This window comes from Garra rufa, chromosome 3 (genome assembly GCF_049309525.1).
Source record: "Garra rufa chromosome 3, GarRuf1.0, whole genome shotgun sequence".
Classification (NCBI taxonomy): Eukaryota; Metazoa; Chordata; class Actinopteri; order Cypriniformes; family Cyprinidae; genus Garra; species Garra rufa.
The window spans coordinates 39,482,233-39,494,975 of NC_133363.1; the positions used below are offsets into that span (position 1 = coordinate 39,482,233).

Sequence of the window (12,743 nt, forward strand, 5' to 3'; positions counted from 1 at the left end):
CTAGACTCTAGCAACTCCCCTGGCTGATTCTGAAAGCCTTTTTATATATTGATTTTATGCACTAAGCAAGGGACGAATGAATGAAAATATGAGTACATGAACAAAATGTTTATTTTCTCTATTATAGGTACAGCCATTTAAATTAGAGACAACCACTGCATTTTTACACAATCTACAGTATAAATAACAAAAAACAAACGACACAGTTCGTTTTTGATACTGTGAGGACCCTATAGATACTGGAACTTTTCTATTCATCAAAGGTTATAGTGGAAAAAGATTATTTAGAATATGAGATAGACATTGTATGTATTGAATGTACATTAAACTGGTGAAAAGAATGGGTATCACCAACATTCACTGAAAGTTTAGCATATTAATTACCATATCAGACGAAAGAGAGCATATGCCTTCAGGAAACAAACCTGAGAGTGAAGTCTTTATGTATATTATATTTCTTTATATTTCAAATAATACCACATTACCGCACTACTTTAAAATGGCTTAAACGATTACCTAAGTCGTATAAATTATTAGTCGTCCAAAAGGTAGACTGATGGAGAAACCAAACACTCTTTCAAAAACCTAACGTACTGAAACTTAAATGTGAGAAAATAAAGATTGTTGGAAGTGTTCGCACCTGGCACAGCTTCAAGTATGGCCACTGAGGGGCTGCTCTGTCGCTGCTGTAAATGCAAACTGGACACATCTCATTCTGCACTGTCAGACTGAGGCACTGTCGTTCAGCGCTGCAATGACTCGTTTACTAGAAGCTACACTTGGACTCCGGCCATATCTAAGGGAATAATGCAGCGTGTTAAAAGTGACACGTTATTGCAGGTAATGTTTGCAGATATTAACCATTTTAAACGACGTATTTCATTGTATTGAGCGCATTTTGCCGAAATGCTTTAATGTGCATCGTGGGTGGTATTTTTCAGTCAGTAAAGAGAAAGAGAAAAAGTAAAGAGACAGACTAATAACGTAGGCTACATCAAATGATCGTGTCACAGATTCCTGGAGGCATTCCAAATAAATCTTAAATTGCTTGTGTAACTTTAACACAGAAACCGGGTTTGTTTATCCATCTTGTGCTAACGAATTTTGCGTGTTCAGTTGTTTACGGAGTACTTCAAACATGACAACGTATTTATATCGTGAGTAAAAGCACTGTTTCTATTTTATCTGTCTTGCTGTTTTCATTTGGGAGTATGATGAGCAACAGGGATGATTCTGAAAGTATTTTGTAGACTTCGGTCAGTAATACTAATTAACCTCCAACGTAACGAAATGTGTGTTTTGTTTTGTTTTTTAAATCTACTAAAAGGTAGGCTACTTAAATATCTCATCGGATTAGTAAATAAATAAGAATAAACAATACTTATTTAGTATATTATTGTTAGGTAATTATTAAGATTTTATTAAGGCTCTTCTGTCTGACCTAAACAAAACTTGCCTTTTAACTAAAAAGATTAATAAGATCAAGATGTAATACTGTATTTTCACTTATCTAGACAGGTTATAGTCATGATAAGTGTCCAAAGGTCTTTTCTGCTACTTGTTTTTCTGGTCATATGACAGCAAAATAGCTCCCTGCTTCCTGGTTAGAGTTTACATACACCTTGCAGAAACTGCAAAATGATAATTCACAAAAATAAGAGGGATCATACAAAATACATGTTTATTTTTTATTTAGTATTGACCTGAATAAGATATTTCATATAAAAGATGTTTACATACGCTTGGTTTTTGTTTAGTGATAGTTGTTCAGGAGTCCCTTGTTTGTTCTGAACAGTTCAACTGCTTGCTGCCCTTCAGCAAAAAACTTCAGGTCCCACAAATTTGTTGGTTTTCCAGCATCTTTTGTGTATTTAAACCTTTTCCAACAATGACTGTATGATTTTGAGATTCTTCTTTTCACATTGAGGACAACTGAGGGACTCATACGCAACTATTACATAAGGTTCAAATGCTCACTGATGCTCCAGAAGGAAAAACCATGCATTAAGAGCCAAATTCAAAAAGGTTTTCTTTTTCTTCTTATGATCATTTCACAACACAGTATTAAGAATCAAGTGTATATAAACTTCACAGGGTCATTTTTTATAAATTCAACTATTATTTTTTCTTGTGGACCATATGTAAACGTATTTCATGTGAAATATCTTATTCATGTTAGTAATAAATCATAAATAACATGCATTTTGTATGATCGCTCATATTTTGGTGAAATAATTAACATTTTGTAAATTCTGCAAGATGTATATAAACGTTTGACCTCAACTGTACATCAATTACTTGGTTTAAGTTAAGATTTAACTTGGTTTTCTTTCTTCCAGATATTAATTCTGATATTATTCATAATTTAAATGCTTTACTGTTTTTTTTGTGTGTGTGTGTAACACCTAATAGATGATGAAAGCACTGTGACTATCACATTGACTATCCCTGCAAAGCATAACAGTTAAATAAACCATAATGAGAGAGCACAAGTGTCTTCAGGAAATGTTAATCATTTGGTCATTAATCATCTGGTTTGATGAATCCAAGTGAATAAGTAAAATCCAAGATCCCAAAATTCATTCAATAAAGTCTAGGTTACGTAGATAACCCTCGTTCCCTGAAGGAGGGAACGGAGACGTTACATTGGGATCTCGCTTGAGAGACCGATCATCTCTGAGCCTTATATAAAAAAAGGCCAATTGAAAATCGGCGAGTGGACGTACCACTCAGTCAGGCTTTTGCTGAAGAGCCGGGAGAGCCCGGCGTCAGCGCGACGGCAGGTCGTGGCAGGGGAATGTAACGTCTCCGTTCCCTCCTTCAGGGAACGAGGGTTACCTACGTAACCTAGACGTTCCCCTTTCAGTCGAATCACTTCGACGTTACATTGGGAACTTGGACCCATGGAAAGGGCCACGAACCTGGCGCCACGTTACGCCCTACGCCACGTGCAGACAGGTTTCTCGGACGTGTCCGCAGGCGGGTACGAGCGTAACCTTCCCAACGCCCTGGGGGCCGAAGTAGGGGACCCCACAGGGATGCCAGATGTACTGAAGCAGGGTTGGGGGGGCGGAGCACATGAGATATTTTACATGTGGAATGAGATAATCGGTGTACCCAGGAACTAGGGGTACACGAGGAAAACCACGGCCTTCTGGCTGACCGGGGAAAAATACTGAGATATTTTGCCACAACCTGCGGGGCGAAGGAGACCCGGCAGGAGCACAGTCAGTATCTACTCCGCACTAGGCTGACTGCGGGGCATGGAGGACCCAGGTTCGCTTCTTAAGGGAACGGCTGGGAAATAGCGCACGGATCCCGAAGGAGTGGCGCAGCAAGCCGGCACCAGCCGGTCTCCCGTTTGCCTGATGTCTATGTTAAGACACGGGAGGACACGGCCTCTACGCGGAGGTTATAGAACCTGGCGAAGGTATTAGGTGTCGCCCAACCCGCAGCTCTACAGATGTCAGTTAGAGAGGCGCCATGAGCCAACGCGTAGGATGAGGCAACACTCCTTGTGGAGTGGGCTCGCAGTCCTAAGGGGCATGGCTCTCCCTGATACAAATAAGATAGGGAGATGGCCTCGACCACCCAATGGGCCAACCTCTGTTTAGAGACAGCATTTCCTTTCTGCTGACCTCCAAAACAGACAAAGAGCTGCCGGCTGCGTCTAAAGGGCCGAGTGCGGTCCACGTATATATGTAGAGCGCGAACTGGGCACAGTAGCGCAGCGGTTGGGTCTGCCTCCTCCAGGGGCAGAGCTTGCAGGTTCACCACCTGATCGCGGAAAGGCGTGGTGGGAACCTTGGGCACATAACCGGGCCGGGGTCTCAGAATAACGTGAGAATCACCAGGCCCGAACTCCAGGCACGCTTCGTTGACAGAGAAGGCTTGTAGGTCCCCTACCCTCTTGATGGAGGCCAATGCCGTCAGGAGCGCTGTCTTAAGTGACAGATATTTCAGATCGACTGAGGCGAGGGGCTCAAATGGGGCGTCCCGCAGGCCACGAAGGGCGACGGAGAGGTCCCAAGAGGGTATGAGGTGCGGTCTGGGAGGGTTGAGCCTCCTGGCACCTCTGAGGAACCTCACGACCAGTGGGTGCTTACCTAGGGATGTTCCATCTACTGCATCGTGATGCGCCGCGATAGCTGCGACGTACACTTTGAGAGTCGAAGGGGACAGCCTGCGCTCCAACTTCTCCTGCAGGAAGGAAAGCACAACTGCAATTGTGCATCTCTGGGGGTCCTCTGCTCGAGAGGAACACCAGTCGACGAACAGACCCCACCTCAGCGCATAGGCCTGCCTTGTAGAGGGGGCCCTGGACTGAGTGATCGTGTTGATCACGGCCTGTGGGAGGCCAGCGAGGTCTGAGGCGTCCCGTCCAGGAGCCAGTCATGTAGGTTCCAAAGATCGGGACGTGGGTGCCAAATTGTGCCCATCCCCAGAGATAGAAGGTCTTTCCTCAAGGGGATTTTCCAGGGAGGGGCTGCCGTGAGGGAAATAAGTTCTGGGAACCAGGTCCGGGTGGGCCAGTGTGGCACAACCAGCAGGACCTGCTCCTCGTCCTCCCTGATCTTGCACAGGGTCTGTGCAAGGAGGCTCACTGGGGGACTTGAGCCCCGGAGGCCAGCTGTGTGCCAGTGCATCCCTGCCGAGGGGGGCCTCGGAGAGGGAATAGAACAACCGGCAGTGGGAGGATTCGGGGGAGGCAAACAGGTCTACCTGGGCCTCCCCGAAATGGCTCCAAATCTGCTGGACTGCCTCGGGGTGGAGTCGCCATTCTCCAGGGTGGGTGGACTGCCGTGAGAGCTGATCGGCTGCACGGTTGAGTTCCCCCGGAATATGAATGGCATGTAGCGATTTCAGCCACGTTTGACTCCAAAGGAACAGATGGCGGGCGAGTTGAGACATGCGACGGGAGCGAAGACCACCCTGGCGGTTGATGTAAGCTACGGTCGCAGTGCTGTCGGTACGAACAAGCACGTGTTTCTGACGCAACACCGGTCGGAAGCGGCGAAGGGCCAGAAACACTGCCAACAACTCGAGGCAGTTGATGTGCCACTGCAGACGAGGTCCTGTCCAGGAGCCCGATGCTGCTTGCCCGTTGCATACAGCACCCCAACCCGTGGTGGAGGCATCCGTGTAGACCACGGTATGCCTGGACACTTGTCCCAGGGGCACCCCTGCCCGTAGGAAAGCAAGGTCGGACCACGGGTTGAATAGGCGGGGAAACGCCAATCCGGAGTGTGCCACGGTGCCATGCCCATCTCGGGACTCGATCGTGTAACCAGCGCTGAAGCGGTCTCATATGAAGCAAGCCCAGCGGCGTGACCGCGGCTGCAGCTGCCATATGCCCCAGGAGCCTCTGAAATGCTTTGAGAGGAACCGCTGTTTTGTGCCTGATTTTCTCCAGACACTTCAGCACTGATGACGCACGCTCGTTGGTGAAGCGGGCTGTCATTTCGACCGAGTCCAGCTCCACACCGAGAAAAGAGATCCTCTGCACTGGGGAGAGTTTGCTCTTCTCTCGGTTGACCTGAAGGCCCAGACGGCTGAGGTGCCGGAGCACCAGGTCCCTCTGTTCGCACAACAGATCTCGCGAGTGAGCTATGAGGAGCCAGTCGTCGAGATAGTTGAGGATGCGAAAGCCTGCCTGCCAAAGGGGGGCTAGGGCTGCCTCCGCGACCTTCGTGAAGATGCGGGGAGAGAGGGACAGGCCGAACGGGAGAACTTTGTACTGATATGCTCGACCCTCGAAAGCAAACCGTAGAAAGGACCTGTGTCGAGGAAGAATCGAGACATGAAAGTACGCGTCCTTCAGGTCGATTGCTGCAAACCAATCCTGGGGGCGGATGCATGTGAGCATGCGCCTCGTGGTGAGCATCTTGAACGGCAGCCTGAGAAGGGACCGATTCAGTGCTCTGAGATCCAGGATGGGTCTTAACCCACCGCTCTTTTTGGGCACGATGAATTAGGGACTGTAGAACCCTGACTTCATCTCGGCTGGAGGGATAAGCTCGATTGCATCCTTCGCCAGTAGGACTGCAACCTCCGCACGCAGGACAGCGGCATGTGTGTCTGATTGGACAGTAGTGTGAAGCACGCCTCTGTACCTGGGGGGACGCCTGGCGAATTGTATCGCATAGCCGAGACGTACCGTCCGTATCAACCACTGCGAGGGGCTGGGAAGCTGAAGCCAGGTCCTCAGCCGAGTCGACAGGGGTATCAAGGGAACGTTGACCGACGTGACCACGGTGGGGCAGCCTGGGGGGGAAGGGGAAGGGGAAGGGGACTGATCCCAGAAGGATGAACATCCTGGAGAAAAGTCTGGCTGCATTGAGCAGCGCTTACCTTCTTCCCTGGTTCCCGCGCTGGCGACATTCAGCTCCGAGTCTGGTTCCGAGGAGTGGAAACACTGCTCAGGAAGGAAACCCAGGGCCGGAGCCCCGGAGGTGAGAAATTCAGCCCTTTTTGTGACTTTGTGGTACGGGCCGGCGGCGATGTTATATGGGTGCACAGCAACCCCCGGCCCTCCACCGGGGGTGGGAGCGGAGATGTCCTCGCCCCCAAAAGAGCAGATTTCTTCACCTCCGGGGTGCCCGTCTCAGGAACGCTTCGTAGCTCGCCTGCGGGTGTTCTTCGCAGGACCCTGAGAAGCGGGCGGCGTCCCTCTCCCACGGCCAGCTCGACGTCGGGCCACGAGTCTCGCTTCATGGATCTCAGCGGGGGACGGAGCTGGTGCTGGTTTAGGGGCCGCGGGGGGACGCCCTCGGCGACGGGCAGGCGGAGGCGGGGGCCCAGGCGGCGGAAAGGAAGTCCTTGCTTCGCGGCGGGGCAAGATGTGTTTTATGGCCTCTGTCTGCTTCTGGACCGCAGAGACCTGCTGGGCGAAGTCCTCCACTGTGTCGCCGAATAGGCCACCCTGGAAGACAGGAGAGTCGAGAAAGCGTGCTTTGTCGGCCTCTGCCATCTGAGCCAGGGTCAGCCATAGGTGCCGTTCCTGGACCACACAGGTGGACATCACCTGACCAAGGGAACGCGCCGTAACTTTCGTGGCCTGGAGGGCGAAGTCGGTGGCGGCGCGGAGTTCCTCGAATGTCCCTTGGTCGGGACCACTCTCGTGCAGGTGTTTGAGAGCCTGCGCCTGGTACACCTGGAGTGTCGCCATGGCATGCAGGGCGGTGGCAGCCTGCCCGGTAGCGTGGAAAGCCCGCTCCGTAAGGCCGGAGGAGGCCCTACAGGCTCGGGAAGGGAGACGCGGACGACCCCGCCAGGTGGCAGCGCCGCGTGGGCAAAGATGTACTGTCACGGCGCGCTCAACCTGAGGGATCGTCACGTACCCCCTGGCTGCCCCGCCATCGAGAGTGGCGAGGGGAGAGGAGCTGGAGCACGCTCTAAACGAATACGGAGCGCGCCACAATTTCGACAGCTCCTCATGCACCTCCGGAAAGAAAGGGACCGGGGGAGAGCGCGGCGGTGCCGCCGGTGCCCTCCCCAGGAACCAGTCATCCAGCCTAGAGGGATCGGCCGGAGGCTCACTAGGAACCTCCAAGCCTATCCCCCTGGCCGCCCGGAGGAGCATAGCCGACAGTTCGGCGTCCGCCTCCGAAGAGACAGCGACCGCGGAGGGGCGCTGCACCAAAGGGGCGGAGGCCTCACCATCTGACTCTCCCTCTGATGCATTGATAGACATCTCGTCCTCCGCAGGAGCCCCGAAGGAGACGCTCAGCCCGGCGGCCGGGGAAGCATACTGCTGAGGGAGCTCGACCGGGCCACGCTGAGATAGAGAAGACCGCAGGGCTTTTCGGGCCGGCGGAACGTTCTCTAGTGTGACCTGGATGTCCCCCCCGGGCCTCCCTGCGGTGGCCGAAAAACATTGACGGCTTAACGACCGGCCGCGGGGGGAGCCGGCTCGCGAACGAGCGGCGGGACTTCAGCGTGGCCATGGACATGCACTCACAATGCGGGCATGATCCATCCGTGAACGCTGCCTGAGCGTGCTCAAAGCCCAGGCACGTGAGGCAGCGTTCATGTCCGTCCACAGGAGTGAGGAACCTGCCACACCCAGAAACGCACGGCCGCAGAGCCATTCTGAAAAGAGAAATTGCTCTTTTGTGACCCCGGATTGCCCAGGGAGGAACCGCGGGGTGGTGTGCACTCGGGGCTGCTCGCTGGAAAGCAATATAGGCTTTTTGAAGCCGTGAAAACGGCTGCCCGCAGGGACCACGCCGGTGGCCGCCAAAAAGCTCTTTTAGAATTCACTCTCTTAGTTTGGCAGCACACCGGCGAGGGAGAGAGCAGGAACTCAGGAACTCTTTTTGTTTTTTGTTTTTCTATAGCTTTGCAGGCTCGACGCATCGGCTCTGAAGCAAAAGTCTGACTGAGTGGTGAATTTTCAATTGGCCTTTTTTTATATAAGGCTCAGAGATGATCGGTCTCTCAAGCGAGATCCCAATGTAACGTCGAAGTGATTCGACTGAAAGGGGAACTAAATATTTTTTTCATCTAACTTATACTTGTGCTTTATAATTGAAGTATTTTGGATTGTTTTGATTTGTTTTTTGCTTTACTTCACAGGAACTAAAAGACAGATGGAAAAAGGAAAAATAAAAGTGATTCTATTACTATGCATTATCAGTATAATTGGCATGATATTTTTTGTGCACATAGTCAGTGATACATATTCCATTCAAACTCCTCCAACAAAAAGAGCTCCTCCACCAATAAAACCTGCTCCATCAAAAATTAAATTCAAAATCCCAGAGGCTTCATATTCAATAACGCCCATCAAAGACTCAAAGCATTTCATGGTGTCTGCGTTTATCGACCACAGACTAGATGGGGTCATACGAGTCATCAGCATAATTAACAGAAACAGTCTTCAGCTACTTTACTGTGTTTACTGCAGCTTTGAAGTCTGCAAAACTGTTCACACTGATGTTCATATACACAGCGACCATTTTAGCTTCCCTTATGGTGCCTCAGATGTGATTTGTAAAGGTGAACACATGCAAAATGCAACTCATGTCCTCATAACGACTGACAAGGAAGGTTCAGCGGATCACAAAATGGAATATCTGCCAATAAAAAATAAGGTTGTGCGAGAGACTTTCAAGTTTAACTTCACCATGTGCATCTCCAACCTTTTTGGTGACTACAACAATGTACTGCAGTTTGCTCAAACGATGGAGATGTACAAGCTTCTGGGTGTACAGCATGTGGTCGTCTATAAAACTAGTTGTGGACCAGACTTGGAAAAGCTCTTAAAGCATTATGAAACAGAGGGGATACTGGAGATTGTTTCATGGCCTATCGACCAGTTTTTGAATCCGTCAAGAGGCTGGAACATTAAGTTGCACAAGGGAGACATTCAGTATTACGGTCAATTAGTAACACTCAACGAGTGCATTTACAGGCACATGTACCAATCCAAGTACGTTCTCCTGAATGACATTGATGAAATACTCATGCCTTACAAACATGACAGTTTACCATCTCTTATGGAGGACCTCCAGCCTGCTAATCCCAATATAGGGGTGTTCCTCATAGAGAACCACATATTCCCTAAAACACAGTTTGAGGAGAGTGGGAAGTTCAAACGAGCAGAATGGAAAAATATTCCTGGTATTAATATTATGGAGCACATTTACAGAGAACCCCCTCGAGAGAACATTTTCAATCCCACAAAGATGATTGTCAACCCACGGAAGGTGCAGCAAACCTCAGTACATTCCACATTGAAAAACTTTGGAGGCAGATTCCATGTTCCGTTTAATGTATGTAGGATTATACATGTAAGAGTCCCACTGCAGGGGGGTCTTACCAAAGAGCAATTATTTGTGGACAAAAGAGTCTGGGACTTTGAGCAACAACTGATACCGAACGTTGACCGGACTTTGAAACTTTCTGGTTTTCTGTAGGTTTCTAGTTGACATGTTTGTATAGTATTGATGTAAATATGCAAATATAGCCAAAACTGTATTGAAATTGTATATTTTCAAAACTATACTGAAATTTTTACTTATTAAAAACCATCATAAAAATTACCAGCCCAACACAAGAGTGCCAGTAAGGGATGTTCAACTGACAAATAACATGCTATTTTGAAATAATAATAATAAATATAGCTGCAAGCAGCGATTACTGGGGTTCAAGCGCTTTCAGGCATTTAAGCACATATGAAAAAAGACATTACATATTATTTATCAAGCCTGTAACAACCTAAATTAATGATTTAAAAATAAATCCAGGTCATTTACCATAGAAATATGCTTTTTATAGTGCCAGCTGTTGTCCAATCTCCCTAAAACTTTGCATGATTGTTTAGAAGTTTTCAAAATTTTGAGTTTTTGTTTAGGCTTTATAGGCTTTTGACTATATTTGGACAGGCCCCTTTTCTAAACGACCCCATTATAGCTTTTTTATAGATATTTCGATAAATATCGATACTGAAATATCCGAACGATACCAATACTAATTTCCCGAAGTATCGATACTAGCCAAGCTGTCACTTTCACTTCTCCACAAAGGCGAGTTTACAAACACCACACGTGACCGCGGTGCCTGTCTCGTCTCATTCAAGTGAAGCGAATAGAAAGGAGAGTGCTGCACCCCGCGACCGGCTTTGTTTGATAAAGAGCACAGCAGGAGTGCTATCTGGAAATATTTCGGATATGAAACAAACGAACATGGAAAGCCGAAGTACACAAGCAAGCCAATATGTAAGAGTTGCTACAGAGCAGTGCTAACAAAAGCTAACACCACTAATTTCGCAAAGCATCTGAAGACAGACACCCGTATCTATATAAAGAAGAACTGTTCTCATTTGCTGATATGAGTGTTGTCCCGATTTTTTTTTTTTTTTTTTTTTTTTTTACCGTAGTTCGTTAATATAAACAGATTGAGGAATCTTAGACGAGTAAATATAACTGCGGTCAAATGTAAATTAACTGCGCTTATTTAACTTTATTAAAAAAAAAAAAAACATTACTTAAATTCTGTGATTTGTCTTAATGTCTATCCAGTGAGACACTGAGCATTGTTTTTGTGTGTGATGCACGCATGTTTGCTTGCGTGGATCGTTGATTATGAATCCGGCATTAAAATCTGTTCGTCAAATAATGTTAATGTATTAACCAGCATTTATGAACGAGCAATGCATTTGTTACAGAATATTTGAATCTTTGATAACGGTAGGTAATAAAAATACAACGGATCATGTTAGCACGGTCCAATAAAAAATATTAACAGATATAACTTTGGATTTTAATTGGTTAATGTATTAGTAAATTATAGATTAAATTAATTTTTAACTGATTAATAAATGTTTTGAAAGTATTTTTCATTGTTTATTCATGTTAACTAACAAATATCTTTTACCGTTAACTTAAGTTCTAAGATTAGTTAGATAGTTTAGTTAATTGTGTGGTCTAAAAAGAAAAAGAAAAAGTTTACGACCTACACTACCAGTTGTATTTGAACAGCAAATAAAGTTTGAAGCTCAAACTCAAATGAAGCTAGCTAAGAAGCTGAACAGGGCTGTAGCAGTGTACATATGCATATACTTTATTGTCATGTTCTAGACTATATTTATCTTTAAATTAAAAAAGAAATTTTTAATTAATATTGTGGCAGTTTTTTTCTCTGTGGTATCGAAAATACAGGGAGTGCAGAATTATTAGGCAAGTTGATATTCTTGTCATATTTTTTTTCCAAGCACATTTGAATAATTCCGAACCACATCAATCTTAATAACTACTATTCATTTTGTATTTAATTATTTATTAGGGCCCGAGCACTACAGTGCGAGGACCCTATTGGAATTGCTCCGTTTATTATTATTAGGGCCCGAGCCCAAAAGGGCGAAGGCCCTATTGTTCTTCTAAGGATTCTTATTTGTTTTTTTTAGGGCCCGAGCACCGATGGTGTGAGGACCCTATTGGATCTGCTCCGTTTCTTATTAGGGCCCGAGCCCAAAAGGGCGAAGGCCCTATTGTTCTTCTAAGGATTCTTATTTTTTTTTTTTTTTTTTTTATTTTTTGTTAACCTTCCGGGCACTTAAGGGGGTCTTAACATACTCAAAAACTCTTGAAAATTTGCACACATGTCGGAATCTGCGGCCATCAGGACGCCACAGAGGCTGGTACCGGGGCGTGGCAAGGGGACTCTACAGCGCCCCCTGGAATTTTGAGGGCCATATAGCACACATACTTGAACGTACACATATGAAACTCGGTACACATATAGAACTCATTGAGCTGAACAACTTTTGTACTCTATGTCATTTTCTCAATGCAACAGGAAGTGAGATATTTAGGGCTGTATAAAAAGCGCATGCTCTGGAATTTAACGTACTCCTCCCAGGATTTCCATACGATTGTCACCAAACTCGGTCAGCATGATCTCAAGACATTGGGGACGCTAAATTGCGAGGGGATTTTTGATATCTCGAACGGTTTGGCCGTGGCAAGGCGACAAAGTTATGGCGAGAAATGAGAAACAGGAAGTGTCTAATAACTGTTGCACACATTGCCTGATTCTGATGAAACTTCACCAGATTGTTCGTTGTATGATGCCGATTCCATAAAGGTGACTATTATGAGTCAAAGTTATAGCGCCACCAACTGGCAGCAGGAAGCGTGTCATTTTCAAAATGCTTTGAAATCAGCCTCTTAATTTTACTTGATTTTCTTTAAACTTCATCAAAATCATGTCAAAACACGGCCGATAAGAATATGTAAAGG

At 46.7% G+C, this 12,743-nt stretch overlaps 1 protein-coding gene across 1 annotated transcript; it reads left to right on the forward strand.

The window, feature by feature from the left end:
* The first annotated feature begins 744 nt into the window (after nt 1-744).
* On the forward strand, nt 745-10,046 carry LOC141332339 (beta-1,4-galactosyltransferase galt-1-like). Its single transcript, XM_073837476.1, has 2 exons — nt 745-840; nt 8,578-10,046. Exon 2 carries the CDS (start codon nt 8,592-8,594, stop codon nt 9,918-9,920), a length of 1,329 nt encoding a protein of 442 aa, XP_073693577.1. The 5' UTR covers nt 745-840; nt 8,578-8,591; the 3' UTR covers nt 9,921-10,046.
* The last annotated feature ends 2,697 nt before the right edge of the window (nt 10,047-12,743 follow it).